The sequence below is a fragment of the Salvelinus fontinalis genome, chromosome 33, assembly GCF_029448725.1.
Source record: "Salvelinus fontinalis isolate EN_2023a chromosome 33, ASM2944872v1, whole genome shotgun sequence".
Classification (NCBI taxonomy): domain Eukaryota; kingdom Metazoa; phylum Chordata; class Actinopteri; order Salmoniformes; family Salmonidae; genus Salvelinus; species Salvelinus fontinalis.
The window spans coordinates 39124307-39143522 of record NC_074697.1 but is presented as its reverse complement, the minus strand read 5'-3'; the positions used below and the strand labels follow the sequence as shown (position 1 = coordinate 39143522).

Genomic DNA, 19216 nt, shown 5'->3' with positions numbered 1-19216 from the left:
CTTGTCATCCTAGTGTTTCCTGCTAACCATGATCCCTGTGTGACTCATTTCCTTACATCTCTTGGCTCCATTAATCCCAGATCTCTTTAGCTAATGGTGGATGTCCACTGAGGATTTACCCCAGTGTTTTACCCAAAAGGCTCAGACTATTTTGTTTCCATCTACGCGGGCTGGAACCTGTGTCTCACTGGGCCATGGCTCCAGCAGACCTGCTCTGACTTGGAGCCAAGGCAGGTCCCTGGGTACTTTTTAGCTTGCATTTACATACACAGTAACAATGGATAACTGAACTTTAACACCTTCTCACAAAGCAACAGTCTTGAATGATGCAGAGGTTGTTAATGCCCGCCACAAGTCTTTAGTGTCACGCTACTGATGGAAACACATTGGGCTTGTTCGACGTTGCTGGCGACTGCCGACTGACTGATCTACGAAGAACCTTTCATCATAAATAACTACTCATTATTATTTGTACTGTAGATCAGTCAGTCACAATTTACCCATGATACATTACGGTTTTGATACTCAAACACGGCCAAACGCCACGCCCACGAACGTTAGCTTCTTCTTTGCAATGAGTCTGGATCTGAGTACCTCCCTGACCCTTCATCGAATACGAAAACATTCGAGGCCATCTGATTGGTCCAGAAACTGATGGGTTGGGCCAGAGCCCGTACACAAATGGGTAAAGCGCGGTTTGAAAACTCGGCATTGGCTTTGATAGTCTGGTTAGAGACGATCCAATCGCTGATGACTTTGTTTTGTACAACGCCCCTCGTCACCACAAACGACTTCAATGATGGCAGTCTCAGACTAAATTATGTAGCGAATGACAGAGCAGTGGAAGAATTTAGTGTGAGTCATCAGGCTAGGTGACACCCTGGTGTGGAGGTAAGTCTAGATAGGAAACCACCATAATGGTTCCTACCTTACACAGGATCTCAAACAGATGGGTTAAAAACCTGACAATTTATTGTTGGTTTCATATGGTTTAGTGTCACATTGAGTTGCAGGCATGGTTGGCTGCTGAAGAACTTCTAAGAGTGGCTTATTCTTAAAACATGTATGTGAATGTTGAGGTGGTGAGTATTCAGGCCACTGATTCCATACTGTATTGGGAAATTCTTGGGCTGCACCCAGTTCTTTTATGACAGGAATGCCTTTAGTTTTTGGCATTCAGGACAGGGAGTGTTACTTAGGCAAAAACTGCTCATGACTTTCCTCACGATCCCCCTGACGAACAAACGAACAAAGCTGCAACAATACCCCAGGAATGTACGTACCAGAAAAAGATCATTACGAAATCCTACTACAGTAGTGTTTGTTTTTGGTTTTATATTTGATCCTCAGCTAAAGACGAGCCTACTTTGAGTGTCCCCTCCCAAATCATCAGAAATGGTTGCTTTTGGAAACCTTGAAAATATGTGGATTTTCTTTGGGCAGAATCTGAATAGTAGCAAATAGGCCTACCGCTTACAGGCCACGAAGGCAAATAAAGAACACTTTTTAACATAGATCTTTTTTTACCACATCCTCTTAAATCTATATGAAGTGAAGGTACCTGCTCCTGGTGTGTGTGTGTGTGTATATATATATATATTTATATTTATATATATATATATATATATATAGCATCCCTGATCTCCTTAAAGCCCAGTGCAGTCAAAAACGTGAATATCCTGTATTTTACACATATTTCCACACTATGAGGTTGGAATAATACTATGAAAATGATAATGCACTTTTAGTGTACGAGTTGTTTGAAAAGACAGCCTGAAATTTCAGCCTGTTTTGGTGGGATGGAGTTTTGGCCTGCTTGGTGACATCGTCAGGCGGTAAATTAGTTAGTAGACCAATAAAAAAGAGTTCCAATTCTCTCTGCCAATAACAGCTAATTTTCCGTTTTCCCCTCCCTACTCAGACCACTCCCAAACAATCATAGCAAAATTCTTGCTTGAGAAATTGTTCTTTGCTAAGAAGCTGTTTTTGTTTATTTTCAACCATTTTAATTGAAAACGATCACAGTAAGGTAATTCATTATTACCCAGAAATTATTTGATATTGAGATAAAAATGGCTGCATTGGACATTTAATTATGGGTTAAAATAGGTCAGGATTGGAAGGCACCTGGGATTTGTAGTACTGCCACCAGCTGGGGACTCCTTTTGTGTATTCAGTACTCTACTAACATTCCTGCTTGATCACTGATCAACATCAGCTGAATCCTTCTAAACTCCGGTCTGAGCTGCTTTTCTGGTGGAGTCAGCCACAGAAAACATTAACCATCATAAAAAAAGGGTAGTTTCCCAGACACAGATTAAGCCTAATCCTGGACTAAAGAGCATTCTCAATTGAGAATCCTAATTCAAAGCCCTAATAAATCCAGGACTAGGCTTAATCTGTGTCTGGGAAATCGGCCCTTAAAGTTGCACAACATTGTCATGCCATCTTCTTTTCATCTTCTTATGCATCAGATATGCAAACCTTTTCAGGGCCAAACATTGGAGATAATAGGATTTTTTAAATTTGCTCCCATGAACAATGTACTTTATCATTTTCTCAGCATCAGTGACATTATTGTATATTTCAATGAACAGACTGACATCAACCCCTTGGTATGTGTCTGGTGGAGATATGACACAGAGAGCTTTCTGGTGTACACATTGTTGTTGTGTTTGGTGGAGTAGGCCCATGTTGCATGCCAGTGAATGTCTCCCTGTGGGCAATGAATGCACACATCTCAAAATGCTGATAATATCCAAAACAATAAAACAGCCACAGTCTGGAGTGAGTCAAATTATAGAAAAATGTACTGCTCTTGATGTATACATGGGAAGCTTACCCACATGGGGTCAATTGTGTTATTTTGGGGTCGGGTGGGGTGTTGAGGAGGGTTTTTCTATTCCTCCTCTGTGTGAACAGCATGTACCCCTCCAAAGTGTTGTGCCAAACGTCTGGGACCGTCAAGTTTGCAATTCCCGTGGGACTTCAATCCCAGCTTGTACCCCTCCTCCCCATTTCCTCTGCCCTTTGGAAGAATTCCACGCAACACTTGCTTTTCATGAAAATACTCCGGTCTGCGTACGGTAGAGACAACTTTGCTCCTCCACGCCACAGTGACTGTTTAAGAAACTTCAAAACAAAGCTCTGGCTTCCTTTGGAAATAACACAGTGAAACGTCCAGTCCTCTTTAGCAGGCCCCTTCCCCTTGACTCACTACTTTATAGGTTGATGCTTTGAAGTACTAAAATAGTTTATTATGCAGTGATCTATTATGGGTGTTCAGGAACAAATGTTTTACTTTTTTTACTGCCATGAAGCGGATATGGTTTGGATATGGATATGGATATGGTTTGCAGATATGGTTTGTTTTAGCGCCTGTGTTTCATTACAGGCTCTTATGAACTGATAGTCTGAGAAAGTAATATCTATATCAACAGGGAAATAGGATGTAGGTGTTTCTCTACTCTGAACCAAATTGCATTATCATCTACAATACAACCAAGACAAGCGGCACTGATTTAGAGTGATTAAGAAAACAAACGTGTTGTCAATTAATAAGGCCTTTGTCCTCCCCATGCCACCAACATTCAACATCTCCCAATCCTGTTGTGGTCAAAAGCACACAAACTCAGAATCCATCTGTGGAACAGGAGAAAGATTTATTCCAACTGTCTAAAAGTCACCTGTAGTGCCCTTGAGTCGGCACCCAAACTCCAACATGCCTCTCTGCTCCAAAAACAGGTTTTTCAGGGTAGACTTTGGCATGAGAAATTGTGAAAAGGCCCTCTGGGTTCTCACTGTGTGAACTTGCTGCCCCCACTCACTGTGAAGTATTGTGCCCTCCATCCCCTTGGGACTTGGTCACATTCAATGAGCCATGAGCTCTGTTTATTTATCTTACTGCTCAGCTGTAGTGTTTCCCAGGTTCACTTTTAGTAGTGTATGTTTGTTTGTGTGTGTGTGTGTGTGTGTGTGTGTGTGTGTGTATGCGACTTCTATCGAATCAGGTTTAGTACATAATCTTTCCTCCATTAGGTTCAAAATGTTCCAGCCCAATGGACCATCTACCAATCATTGATAAGTAGCCATCCGCCCAGGTTTGGCAGTGTAGTGTTTAGTCCCTTCCTCTCTTTCTTTGTTGTTGACTATTTTGGTTTGTTTGCTCTAGCGTGCCCTTATCCATGACCCACGAATCCACCCTGGCCCTGTCGTGGGGGGACAGAGAGAATGATGGGAAAGGGAGGAGACAGGGATGGCTGGCCTTCCTTAAAGGGAAGTGTGTGTGTGTGTGTGTGTGTGTGTGTGTGTGTGTGTGTGTGTGTGTGTGTGTGTGTGTGTGTGTGTGTGTGTGTGTGAAAGAGTGAGAGTGGGTGGGAAAGAAAAAAGAGAGGGAGAAGAGACAGAGAGTGACTGGCTGTCTAACTGCCTGTGTGTACAGAAGCGTGGAGGACGGCTAGTTTTTCAGCATCCTTCCTTCACCCTCTGCTATTTTCATCTGCCTCTCCCCCTCCTGTTTATTCATTCATTGTTATGTGTTTCACAGGCCTATACACCCAATGAAAAAGTATGTGGAGAAAGTGACCACGAATGAATTTTACAAGTTCATTCAATAAAGCATTCTATAATAAATGTTTATTGTCTCCTTGTTTTATTTTACAGAAATCTTTTAGTTGTTCATCAACAAGACTGTCTGTCTTTTTACAACACATTTTAAATTAGACTGGAAAGAACTGAAATACATCAGTACCAACACATAAGCATTTGGTGGCAATTCTCCTTCCATACCCATTTCTATTGATGCAAAAGTGTACAGTAGTTTTTCACTGTGAGTTTATCACCATAACTGACTTGCACATCCTACTCTAAACTGGGTAGACAGTTGCAGTTGATTTGTGAGTGATTGAGTCAGGGTTACTGCTGCTTCACACTCTGACACTGAGTAGAACTTGACTGCCTGACTATTTCATCTCCTTCCCGCTTTGAGTCATCCTTTCCAAATGGAGCTTCTCAGCCCAATTTCCCCCCCTGAGTTTAGCTGAAGCACTCGGAGTCGTCTATAATGGAAACCACATGACATGAACACACACACATCCCAGAATTCCCAGGATTCCTGCTTGTGAGGTCACTCTGTTGCTCAGCTGTCCATTGTCCATGCCTTTCACTGCCCAAATTCGCTCAATTTAATACTGTATGATTGTCAGTGTTCTCTGATCAACAATGGAGCCCTTGATGGATTTAAGTAGCCATCTGAGACTTTCTACGGGGCCGTGAGGGGAACCAAGATTGGGAGGGGTCATTGTAGCTGTGACCAGGCCCACATAGCCCTATTCAGCTTTGTGCTGTGAGAGCTGGCCAGCTGTTGAACCCACACAGCAAGGAAGGACTGCAGCATATGATAAACCCAGCAGCACAGGCAGAGAAGGTCCACAGCAGACCAGACAGATTAGAGGCAGGGTCGGGGGTGGAGGTGGAGGGTGGAGTGACAGGAACCCCACAACCTTTGAGGGGGTCCTCTTGACTTTACCCCACCCTGTCTGTGTCCCCAATTACTCAACCGTTTTCATAACTATCTCCCGTTTTGTAGAGTGCTTGTACTCTCTTTGATCTATCCACATTTACTATCAGTCTATTGCCCTGGCTTGTGTCATTTCTTAACTTGTGTACAGATTCTCTCAGCACTTCAAAGGCTGGAATTATATGGTGTGTGTGTGTGTGTGTGTGTGTGTGTGTGTGTGTGTGTGTGTGTGTGTGTGTGTGTGTGTGTGTGTGTGTGTGTGTGTGTGTGTGTGTCTATGTTGGAACCTGTAAACAATTCCACTGTCAAGTTCTTGGGTTTAACTTTAATGAGCATTTAAACTACAAGACCATAAAAGTTAAATGAAGATTTATTTTGTATGATGTTTTGGGGTTGTCCTGCCTGCATGTAATTTTACAGTGTGAAGTCAATTTAGTGAAAACAATGTCTGTCTTGCAGACCCGCCCAAAGAGCAATACTGAACGTGAAACAAATATTTCTAATCTACCTTGCACGCATAATGCAAGGACCGCAAATCAGTTATTGCTCTGTTGTCAGTATGACTCCTGAAGACCTAACGTTTCAGACTGGTCTCAGAGCAAAACGTATTATATTTTATTAAAATGAAAGGAGGGAAGTTGGTCGGGGAGATGGGCATATTTTTTTTAATTTTTTTTATTTCACCTTTATTTAACCAGGTAGGCTAGTTGAGAACAAGTTCTCATTTGCAACTGCGACCTGGCCAAGATAAAGCATAGCAGTGTGAACAGACAACAACACAGTTACACATGGAGTAAACAATAGACAAGTCAATAACATGGTAGAAAAAAGAGAATCTATATACAATGTGTGCAAAAGGCATGAGGTAGGCAATAAATCGAATAATTACAATTTAGCAGATTAACACTGGAGTGATAAATCATCAGATGATCATGTGCAAGAAGAGATACTGGTGTGCAAAAGAGCAGAAAAGTAAATAAATAAAAGCAGTATGGGGGTGAGGTAGGTAAATTGGGTGGGTAGTTTACAGATGGACTATGTACAGCTGCAGCGATCGGTTAGCTGCTCGGATAGCAGATTTTTAAAGTTGTTGAGGGAGATAAAAGTCTCCAACTTCAGAGATTTTTGCAATTCGTTCCAGTCGCAGGCAGCAAAGAACTGGAAGGAAAGGCGTCCAAATGAGGTTTTAGCTTTAGGGATGATCAGTGAGATACACCTGCTGGAGCGCGTGCTACGGGTGGGTGTAGCCATCGTGACCAGTGAACTGAGATAAGGCGGCACTTTGCCTAGCATAGCCTTGTAGATGACCTGGAGCCAGTGGGTCTGACGACGAACATGTAGCGAGGGCCAGCCGACTAGGGCATACAGGTCGCAGTGGTGGGTCGTATAAGGTGCTTTAGTAACAAAACGGATGGCACTGTGATAAACTGCATCCAGTTTGCTGAGTAGAGTATTGGAAGCTATTTTGTAGATGACATCGCCGAAGTCGAGGATCGGTAGGATAGTCAGTTTTACTAGGGTAAGTTTGGCGGCGTGAGTGAAGGAGGCTTTGTTCCGGAATAGAAAGCCGACTCTAGATTTGATTTTGGATTGGAGATGTTTGATATGAGTCTGGAAGGAGAGTTTGCAGTCTAGCCAGACATCTAGGTACTTATAGATGTCCACATATTCTAGGTCGGAACCGTCCAGGGTGGTGATGCTAGTCGGGCGTGCGGGTGCAGGCAGCGAACGGTTGAAAAGCATGCAATTGGTTTTACTAGCGTTTAAGAGCAGTTGGAGGCCACGGAAGGAGTGTTGTATGGCATTGAAGCTCGTTTGGAGGTTAGATAGCACAGTGTCCAGGGAAGGGCCGGAAGTATACAGAATGGTGTCGTCTGCGTAGAGGTGGATCAGGGAATCGCCCGCAGCAAGAGCAACATCATTGATGTATACAGAGAAAAGAGTCGGCCCGAGAATTGAACCCTGTGGTACCCCCATAGAGACTGCCAGAGGACCGGACAACATGCCCTCCGATTTGACACACTGAACTCTGTCTGCAAAGTAGTTGGTGAACCAGGCAAGGCAGTCATTAGAAAAACCGAGGCTATTGAGTCTGCCGATAAGAATATGGTGATTGACAGAGTCGAAAGCCTTGGCCAGGTCGATGAAGACGGCTGCACAGTAATGTCTTTTATCGATGGCGGTTATGATATCGTTTAGTACCTTGAGCGTGGCTGAGGTGCACCCGTGACCGGCTCGGAAACCGGATTGCACAGCGGAGAAGGTACGGTGGGATTCGAGATGGTCAGTGATCTGTTTGTTGACTTGGCTTTCGAAGACCTTAGCTAGGCAGGGCAGGATGGATATAGGTCTGTAACAGTTTGGGTCCAGGGTGTCTCCCCCTTTGAAGAGGGGGATGACAGCGGCAGCTTTCCAATCCTTGGGGATCTCAGATGATACGAAGGAGAGGTTGAACAGGCTGGTAATAGGGTGTGCGACAATGGCGGTGGACAGTTTCAGAAATAGGGGGCCCAGATTGTCAAGCCCAGCTGATTTGTATGGGTCCAGGTTTTCCAGCTCTTTCAGAACATCTGCTATCTGGATATGGGTAAAGGAGAAGCTGGGGAGGCTTGGGCGAGTAGCAGCGGGGGGGGGCGGGGCTGTTGGCCAAGGTTGGAGTCGCCAGGTGGAAGGCATGGCCAGCCATTGAGAAATGTTTGTTGAAGTTTTCGATTATCACGGACTTATCAGTGGTGACCGTGTTATCTAGCCTCAGTGCAGTGGGCAGCTGGGAGGAGGTGCTCTTGTTTTCCATGGACTTTACAGTATCCCAGAACTTTTTGGAGTTAGAGCTACAGGATGCAAATTTCTGCTTGAAAAAGCTGGCCTTTGCTTTCCCGACTGACTGCGTGTATTGGTTCCTGACTTCCCTGAACAGTTGCATATCACGGGGGCTCTTCGATGCTATTGCAGTTCGCCACAGGATGTTTTTGTGCTGGTCGAGGGCAGTCAGGTCTGGAGTGAACCAAGGGCTATATCTGTTCTTGGTTCTGCATTTTTTGAATGGAGCATGCTTGTCTAATATGGTGAGGAAGTAACTTTTAAAGAATGACCAGGCATCCTCAACTGACGGGATGAGGTCAATATCCTTCCAGGGTACCCGGGCCAGGTCGATTAGAAAGGCCTGCTCGCAGAAGTGTTTCAGGGAGCGTTTGACAGTGATGAGGGGTGGTCGTTTGACCGTGGACCCGTGGCGGATACAGGCAGTGATCGCTGAGATCTTGATTGAAGACAGCAGAGGTGTATTTGGAGATATATAATATAATGCAAATGTCTAGCATTCCAAAGGTTGCGTGTTGGAATCTCCTCACTGACAACTTTAGCATTTTAGGTAATTAGCAACTTTTCAAATACTTACTACTTTTTTTAGCTTCTTTGCAACTACTTAGCATGTTAGCTAACCCTTCCCCTTCCCCTACACCTAACCTTAACCTTTTAACCTAACTTCTAATCTTAACCCTAACTTTAACCCCTGACCTAATGTAGCATATCACACTAAAGCAGTCGAAGGTAACATATCATATTAAAGCAGTAGAACTTAATATATCATACTACACTGAACAAAAATATAATTGCAGGTCTTTGGACCGTGTCCAACTTTTTGTGCATGGGGTCATCAGATAAAGTCTGGGGAACAGTGCTGTCACATCACTTTCAGAGTTAACCACCGAGCCATTGGATGATTAATTATCTGGCGGGACTGTAGGCCTGCCTAGGTACTTCTTGGCCATCATGACAGTTCCCCAGAGATGGGAAAAGCAATGACAGATCAATTTTAAACACTGACTTTCACAATATCACATACTCAAAACCAGGGTCGCAACTTTCACTGTCCCGCCAGATTCTGAAATTGCATTTTTGTCCCCCCCAGTGTTATAGTTGGAATGTGATACAAAATGAGGCAACGGTGTGATTTAGGACCATGAGGAACCCTCCGAACCGTTAGGTAGGCTGTTTGGAGTGTTTATCTGACTGGATAAAAAATGTAATAAAAAATGATGTCCCCCCCACTCCTAAAACCATAGTTGCGCCCCTGCTCAAAACTATTAGGCCTATGTTTAATTGGTTGGCCCATATGCAGAATGTGCGCATCAACTGTGTTTGTGCTTCACTGAACTTTAAAAACTGCTGTTTAATGCTTAGCCAAAGATTTAATAGTCTGTGTGATGAATTTACTTTTAATTTGTTTTGGAATAATCTGTTGCTGCTTGCTATTTAGTTTACAATACATTACCAAGAGTTAATTGCGCCCAAGAGCGCGCCTCACAGGATCCCCTTTCACTTTCTTCATTCACAACCTTCACCTCCCCTCCCTTTTCCACCCAGACTGTTTGCGAGGCTCCTCGACTCCAGAAACAGTTCGCAGTAAGAGGTTTACCTGTTCTTATACTAACAAGAGAAGCTGACGCCATAACGGTGGACTATAGACAGCTACGTGATTCGTCCTTATGGAAATATAGCTATTCCTGTACAAGGTAGGCAAGTATTATTTACTTCTGTTAGACTATTATTACGAAATTAAAACAGTTATTTTCCAAGTATTTTTGTCACTTGTCTGTTCTGTGTCCGAATATCTCTCACCTAAGTTATAATAATACATCGGTTCTATTTCACCAGCCGGCATGCCTGCAAATTAGAAAACAGTTTTTACCGCTGTTTTTTTTTACTAATACCAAAATCAAAATGTGTGTGAAATGACTTATTCACATGAGATGAGCAGCTTAAATGTGCGTAATTTGGTAACATGGATACAATTCGATATATTGGAACCACTGTCTGCATCTGATTTTATTATGGATCTAACATCTTAAGAAGATTACAAGCTTATATATAACAGGGTTTTCCACTAACAAAACTATCCAGTGTGAGCCACGCGACCCTCACAAAATGAGTCGGTGAGAAGGCCACTTTAAAGTCAGTTGTTTGCTATAAACGTGTTCGTACTTTTGTTTGGGTATATTCCTTATAATCATTTAATACTGTAGCCTACATCGTCACATTATTTACAGCCTTTTATAGTAGCCATCTGTCATACCCTAATCAATGGCCTCTTGAATAAACTCGAACGGCTACTCCTTCAAGCGTGTGTCCTATATGCCTAGGCTTATGCATTGCTCTCTTGGAAAATAATCGCGTTTAAAATAGCCGAGTTGTGTGTGGGGATTATCAGGTCTACAGTGGTAGCCTACCAAATAGTTAACTGGGGGATGTCCGGGAATTGGATGATCTCAGAGCCTAAATATTACATAAGGCTTGTGTCCGTACAACCCACCCACTGGACACAGACGTCAATTCAACGTCTATTCAACATAATTTCAATGACGTGGAAACAACGTTGATTCAACCAGTATGTTCCCAGTGGGCAGGAACAAATGGGTCTGAGTGAGACTCTGTTACTCAAGGTCACAAGAACCTGGGACCTTAATCACGACAATAAATCAGCCTGTCTCGCTGCAAGCACAAGCATTTCGCTACACTCGCATTAACATCTGCTAACCATGTGTACGTGACCAATACAATTTGATTTGATTTGCAATCTAATTTCAAACCCAGAAATCTGTTTTCCACAAACCAGATGACAAATTACATTGGCCATACATTTAGATGCTTACGCATTACCTCATCAACATTGAACGGATTGAATTCACTGCTGGCATGAGTAAATTATACGGTCTAGGTAGGCTACAGAATATACACAGCAATATGCACAACATAGATGAATGATTCTAAAATTGACAGGCAATACATTTGCGCAAAAGCCTGAGTATTCCCTTTTCCAAAAATGTCTGGATAATGTCTTACGCCCACTGCAAAATACACTATTAGCATTATTTAATAGATTGGGCATGGGGTTATTTTGTTGGTCTGGTTATATTGCAAAAACACATTGGTCACCAAAAGAGAGAAAAACTAAGCAAAAGGTCAACCACATTACGCAAAACGCATTCTGATTAGGGGAACCACGTGCCATTAGGATGGCCGAATTAGGAATTTCAGGACAAGGAATGATTCACAATTTCTTAATAGCTACTTTCCTTGGTCGACTAGAGATGTAACAAGGAGTGCGGAACTGTCGCTATAATGGTATAACCTTCTGATACACAAAGCAAATTGAGACCATATGTGGCGGAAAGAAACTACAAACAGATGTTTGACTTGAATAACTATGTTACATATGTGTCCAGGAAAATAATAACAAAATATATCATACATTTTTTTATTTTAAAGGCCCATTGCAGTCAGAAACGTGATTTTCCCGTGTTTTATATATATTTCCACACTATGAGTTTGGAAATATACTTAGAAATTGTGAAAAGGATGATAATGCCATTTTAGTGTAATAGCTGTTTGAAAAGAAAACGTGACATTTCAGCCTGTTTTGGTGGGATGGAGTTTTGGTGACATCACCAGGCGTAAATGAGTTAATTGACCAATAAGAAAGTGAATTCCAAACATTTTTGCCAGCTAGTTTTCAGCTAGTTTTCAGTTTTCCCCTCTCCGCTCAGCCCACTCTCCAAATTCTTGCTTGAGAAATTGCTCTTTGCTAAGAAGATATTTTTGTTTCTTTTTTACCATTTTAATTGAACACAATCCCTGTAAGATACTTCATTGTTACCGAGAAATGATTTGATATTGATAATTTTTTTTAAAAATGGCTGCATTCAACCTTTAAATATCACCATTAATATTTTAATTAACAAGCAATATTTAGGAATATCTGTCACTTCACAGTTGTGATGAGTAAATCAACATTTTTGTCAGTTTTCATCCAACTGTCTTATCAGTAGTCTGTGTGTGTGTATGTATGTATGTGTGTGTGTGTGTGTGTGAGTCTGTGTGTGTGTGTGTGTGTGTGTGTGTGCTTTTGGATAAAATTTCCACTGTGATGGAATTAGTGTAAGTCTGTCATCATAAATAGGTGAGGAGCAGGGCCTGACTGAAGGCCCTAGGGCTCCTGAGTGGCGCAGTGGTCTGAGGCACTGCATCTCAGTGCAAGAGGAGTCACTTCAGTTCCTGGTTCAAATCCAGGTTGAATCACATCCGGCTGTGATTGGGGGTCCCATAGGGCGGGGGGACAATTTTGGCCGGGGTAGGGCGGCATTGTAAATAAGCATTTGTCCTTAACTGACTTGCCTAGTTAAATAAAGGTTCAAAAGAGTGGAGCAGGACATCATTGTCATGCAGTGCCAGGACTGTCAGAATGCATGGGCCAGCACTTTATCCCTATTGTGTTTGACAACCGGCATGTTTATAGATTCACTTCCCTGCATACAATCTGAGACACATGATATAAGGGTGAAATATTGTTTACTTCCAACTCAAGAAGGAAGATTCAATCTCTCTGTCTCAGAGAATAGTAGGCTGTTTGTATCTTATCTGAGGGTGTGTCGCAGAAATGGTATAGTACTTTCACGATCAGCCCCCATCTGATTTCTCTACACAGTGACACAATACCTTGTCACAATGTGGCCAATGACTCTGCGGTCAATTAACACTGTGAAAATCATCACCAACAAGTCTCAACACCTCTCCTCTTACAAAGATCTCAAGCAGCTTTATATGTGAAGCTAATGTGGTAAAATTCACATGACGGTTAGAGATGCCAAGAGTCGACTGGCTGCAGAAGAAAATGTGTAACATTTCAACACATATCAAGTGAGACAATAGTACTATAACTCATACAGGATATGATTCATACACAAATCCCCTCAATTCTTATTAGACATTCACATTGTTTTAACATATAAACACGTGACTCATGATGAAGAAGGTTTTCAGAAGGCGTAAAGTCCTAGGATTGGTGGGGATTCCATTAACTGAGATGATTAACGATAATGTCATCAGCTGAATGCAGTAAGCAGTATCATCAGTAAGTTAGCTTAGAGCACAGCCACGAACTACACTAAATGACCAAAAGTATGTAGACACCTGCTCGTCGAACATCTCATTCCAAAATCATGGGCATTAATATGGAGTTGATCCCCCCCCCTTTGTTGCTATAACAGACCCACTCTTCTGGGAAGACTAGATGTTGGAACATTGCTGCGGGACTTGCTTCCATTCAGCCACAAGAGCATTAGTGAGGTCGGACACTGATATTAGGCAATTAGGCCTGGCTCGCAGTCGGTGTTCCAATTCATCCCAAAGGTATTCGATGGGGTTTAGGTCAGGGCTCTGTGCAGGCCAGTTAAGTAATTTCACACCGATCTCAACAAACCCTTTCTGTATGGACCTTGCTTTGTGCACAAGGGCATTGTCATGCTGAAACAGGAAAGGACCTTCCTCAAACTGTTGCCACAAAGTTGGAAGCACAGAATCATCTAAAATGTCATTGTATACTGTAGAGTTAGGATTTCCCTTCACTGAAACTAAGGGCCCTAGCCTGAAATATGATAAACAGTCCCAGACCATTATTCCTTCTCCACCAAACTTTACAGTAGTGTTTCCTGGCATCTGCCAAACCCAGATTCGTCCGTCGGACTGCCAGATGGTGAAGCTTGATTCATCACTCCAGAGAACGCGTTTGCACTGCTCCAGAGTCCAATTACGGCGAGCTTTACACCATGACATTATACATGGTGATCTTAGGCTTGTGTGCGGCTGCTCGGACATGGAAACCCATTTCATGAATCTCCCGACGAACAGTTCAGCACTCGGGGGCCCAGTTCTGTGAGCTTGTGTGGCCTACCACTTCGCGGCTGAGCCGTTGTTGCTTATAGACGTTTCCACTTCACAATAACAGCAATTACAGTTGGCATGGACAGCTCGAGCAGAGCAGAAATTTGACTGACTTGTTGGAAACGTGGCATCCTATGACGGTTCCACGTTGAAAGTCACTGAGCTTTTCGGTAACGCCATTCGACTGCAAATGTTTGTCTATGGAGATTGCATGGCTGTGTGCTCGATTTTATACACCTGTAAGCAACTGGTGTGGCTATAATAGCCACAACCATTTTTAAAGGGGTGTCCACATAGTTTTGTATCTACAGTGCATTCGGAAAATAATCAGACCCCTTGACTTTTTCCACATTTTGTTACAGCGTTATTCTGAAATTGATTAAATTAAATTAAATTAAATTTCCTCAGCAATCTATGCACAATACCCCATAATGACAAAGCGAAAACAGGTTTTAGGAAATTTTAACAAATGTATTAAAAACAAAAAACATAAATACCTTATTTACATAAGTATTCAGACCCTTTGCTATGAGACTCGAAATTGAGCTCAGGTGCATCCTGTTAACATTGATCATCCTTGAGGTGTTTCTACAACTTAATTGGAGTCCACCTGTGGTAAATTCTATTGATTGGACATGATTTGGAAAAGCACACACCTGTCTATATAAGGTCCCACAGTTGACAGTGCATGTCAGGGCAAAAACCAACCCATGACCCATGAGGTCGAAGGAATTGTCCATAGAGCTCCGAGACAGGATACATTTTTTTTTGTTAATCTTTATTTAACTAGGCAAGTCAGTTAATAACAAATTCTTATTTACAATGCCGGCCTACCCCGGATAACACTGGGCACCGCCCTATGGGACTCCCAATCATGGCCAGATGTGATGCAACCTGGATTCAAACCCGGTACTGCAGTGAGGTCACTTGCATTGAGATGCAGTGTCTTAGACAACTGCGCCACTCGGGAGCCCCCAATTTCCTCAATTTTGTTTAGGCACAGATCTGGAGAAGGGTACCAAACAAATTCTGTAGCATTGAAGGTCCCCAAGTACACAGTGACCTCCATCATTCTTAAATGGAAGAAGTTTGGAACCACCAAGACTCGTCCTAGAGCTGGCCGCCCAGCAAAACTGAGCAATTGGGGGAGAAGGACCTTGGTCAGGGAGGAAACCAAGAATCGGATGTTCACTCTGACAGGGCTCTAGGGATCCTGTGTGGAGAGGGCAGAACCTCCCAGAAGGACAACCATCTCTGCAGCATTCAACCAATTAGGCCTTTATGGTAGTGGCCAGACGGAAATCACTCCTCAGTAAAAGGCACATGGCAGCCTGCTATGAGTTTACCAAAAGGTACCTAACGACTCTCAGACCATGAGAAACAAGATTCTCTGGTCTGATGAAACCAAGATTGAACTCTTTGGCCTGAATGCCAAGTGTCAGGTATGGAGGAAACCTGGCACCATCCCTACGGTGAAGCATGGTGGTGGCAGCATCACGCTGTGGGAATGTTTTTCAGCGGCAGGGACTGGGAGACTTGTCAGGATCGAGGCAAATATGAATGGAGCAAAGTACAGAGAGATCTTTGATGAAAACCTGCTCCAGAGTGCTCAGGACCTCAGACTGGGTGAAGGTTCACCTTCCAACAGGACAACGACCCTAAGCACACAGCCAAGACAACACAGGAGTGGCTTCGGGACAAGTGTCTGAATGTCCTTGAGTGGCCCAGCCAGAACATCTCTGGAGAGACCTGAAAATAGCTGTGCAGCAATGCTCCCAATCCAACCTGACAGAGCTTGAGAGGATCTGCAGAGAAGAATGGGAGAAACTCCCCAAATACAGGTGTGCCAAGCTTGTAGCGTCATACTCAAGGCTGTAATCGCTGTAATCGTGGTCAAAGGTGCTTCAACAAAGTACCGAGTAAAGGGTCTGAATACTTTATGTAAATGTGATATCTGTTCATTTGATTTTTATAAATGAGCAAAAATGTCTACAAAACTTTTTCGCTTTGTCATTATGGGGTATTGTGTGTAGACTGATGAGGAAAAAAACAATTTCATACATTTTAGAATATGGCTGTAACGTAACAAAATGTGGAAATAAGGATGCTATGCAAAAGCCAACAGATCATGATGATCGTGATTTTTTTATGTCTGTTATCCAAATGGACTTTGAAGAAAAAGTCTACAGTTAACATGCATTTAAATGCTTCTTAGTGTAATGTGCATACAGCTCTGGAGAATAAAAGTGTTAGTTTTGTATGTAAAGTGTTAGTTTTGTATGTAAAGTGTTAGTTTTGTTTGGATAATCTCTCTTGCTCCCTCAGTATGTACGCAGCTGTATAATACGCAATGTTTGTCTCAGCAACGGAACTACAAAGAGGCCCTGATAACAGGTTCCCACACAGGGAGACGCACACAAAATCTTTTGAACAAACAACTTCCTTGGCAAATTGTGTTTCCACAAAAGTCTAGGAAGTCTTTGGAATGTGCAATGAATTCCTGAGGGTGTATGATTTAATGTGTGATTCACTGCAACACCCCACACAAACCTCAAATCAGCACACATCATCTGCCATGTTAAACTAAAGGCATTTTGTGCGTTTTCAGCCAGTCCCCCTCAGCAAACACACAGATTCATGAAGTGTTTCCCCTTGTATTTCTGTCCTCTGGCTCCAAGGGTGTAAATCTTTCTCTGTCTTTCTCTCTGTGTCTCCACAGACCTCCAAGCCTAGCGTTTTGATGTCACATTCCCAAAGCAACTGAGCCTCGTCAGAGAATCAGCAGACATAAAGGCAGCCAAAGGATTCTTCATCTTCAGAGAGGCCAAAAGATAAGGAAGAAGGGAGGCATTGAAGCTGGAACACCCACCACCCTTACTGAATAATGGTGACTTTTTGAGAGTGTGTTGATCTCCGGTCAAGGCCTACATGCCACTGTGATCACCAAGAAGTGGACAAAGTAAGGACAAGGATAAACAATAAAAATCACTTTTGTCTGGCATATCATTAAAAGGAGGTGCAAATCTTATCACTGAGAGACGATCCCCTCACAAACTGAATTCTGGGAAACAGAATGCCAGCCAAGACGCCCATGTACTTAAAGACTACCACACCCAAGCGGGGGAAGAAGCTCAAGCCACGAGACGTCTTGTCCAGTGACATGATTAGCCCCCCGCTAGGGGACATGCGCCACAGTGCCCATGTCGGGCCGGAGGGGGAGGGCGACATGTTCGGAGACGTGGGCTTTTTGCAGGGCAAGATGGACATGTTGCCCGCCCTGAATGGCTTACCACGCTCCCACAGTATGGAGAGGCAGCTGGAAGAGGCCTACCCCATGAACGACAAAGGATCCAACCACTCTTGTAACAACCACCGCAACCCCTACCACCACTCCACCAGCATGCTGAAGAGCACCATCTCCATGCCTGTGTTCATCGCCCATGAGCAGGCCCCGCCCAAGCCGCCTCGGCTTCACCTGGAGGACTCGACCCCCCCGTCCCAGCAGCAACAGTACCAACTTCAGCCAAACAACCATAACCAAAACCAGCAGAAGCATTACTCTATTTCTGTGTGTGACCAGGGTGTCGGCTGCTACATGGACCCCTGCCACGACCTTAGCTACTCTGCCTCCTTCAGGCACCTGGTGCCCTCCTCCGGCTCCTTCTCAGAGGTTTCCTCAGAGGACTCCATGTCAGAGAGCTGTGGCCCCCTGGACCCTCGGAGGGGGCTGAGCCTGGATTCAGATGCTGGCCTGAGCAATGAGGACCTGGGGAGCGAGCGGAGTGAGTCACCCACCGTGTGCCCTAGGTTCTCTCCCGGCGTCTCCCGCTCAGAGTCCCTGATGGGCTTGGATCTTGACCTGGGGCCGTCCATCCTGGAGGACGTGCTGAGGATCATGGACCGCTACAAGAGTATTGATGACCGCTGTGAGTTGTGAGCAGCGGTAGGAAGGGGGCTTAGACACCGCTGTGCAGAGAGGTGTCTGGAACACTTTTATTGCCATCCTCCATATAGCCTAATGATGATTGGGCTGGTCCAACAAACAGACAGAGACAGAGGATAGTGCCAGGACTGACGGGCACAAACGCTGGGACTGTGGGACTATATAATATCCAGACTGGATACACAGCAGCTTCAGAACCAACCATTTGTCTTTTGATATTCAGATTCACAATGGTGGAGAGACAATCATTTCTCCCACCCAAATGCTGTCTACATTTTCGCAGACTATCATTTTACATGTTTTTCAGCATTTCACTATTGTTAGGGTTCATAAATCATACTTCACTAACTCCCTAAGTAAGCTCTGTAGTTTTCTGATAGGATGACGTAGTTGCCTAAAAATACAATTCATGTGCTTTTGATATTCTTCCAGGCACATTTTTTTTAAATTCTGTGTGTACCTCTGTGAGGAATTTTACTGTTTTATGTCAGGACAACACTGTCAAGAATGGAGTATTCTATGTATTAGGTTGCCATCTAGTGGCAGGTAATGACACCCAAAATGCAACCGTTTTAGCAGGGCAAAACTGAGGTCAAAATGTTTTTTTGTGCATTAGAATCAAAGTATGAGAAATTTGCAGCTTCTTCAAAATTCTTTAAATATAGTGGGATGACCAGAGAAAGTTCATATTTTGTAACAGCGGTGCAATTTCTGGACTTGCATCAAATCCTTCAACATTTTATTATATTGTGTTGATATATCACAGTGTATTTCAAATTGTTATGTACTGTATATTACTGTAATGTATTAAATAAATATGTAAATTAGATGCTGTACCATCCCTTTTTTATATATAGTACCAGTCAAAAGTTACTCATTCAAGCGTTTTTCTTTATTTTTACTATTTTCTACACAGTAAAATAATAGTGAATACATCAAAACTATGAAATAACACATATGGAATCGTGTGGTAACCAAAAAAGTGTTAAACAAATCAAAATATATTTTATATTTGAGATTCTTCAAAGTAGCCACCC

The 19216-nt window shown here is 43.2% G+C and overlaps 1 protein-coding gene across 1 annotated transcript; it reads left to right on the top strand.

Moving 5' to 3' along the window:
* The first annotated feature begins 9717 nt into the window (after positions 1 to 9717).
* Positions 9718 to 19008, top strand: LOC129832214 (cdc42 effector protein 3-like). Its single transcript, XM_055896101.1, has 2 exons — positions 9718 to 10032; positions 16956 to 19008. The coding sequence occupies exon 2, from the start codon at positions 17310 to 17312 to the stop codon at positions 18171 to 18173; it is 864 nt and encodes a 287-aa protein (XP_055752076.1). The 5' UTR covers positions 9718 to 10032; positions 16956 to 17309; the 3' UTR covers positions 18174 to 19008.
* The last annotated feature ends 208 nt before the right edge of the window (positions 19009 to 19216 follow it).

Excerpts from the sequence above, each read along its gene's own strand:
- LOC129832214 (XM_055896101.1), top strand. The coding sequence starts at position 17,310 with ATGCCAGCCAAGACGCCCATGTACTTAAAGACTACCACACCCAAGCGG.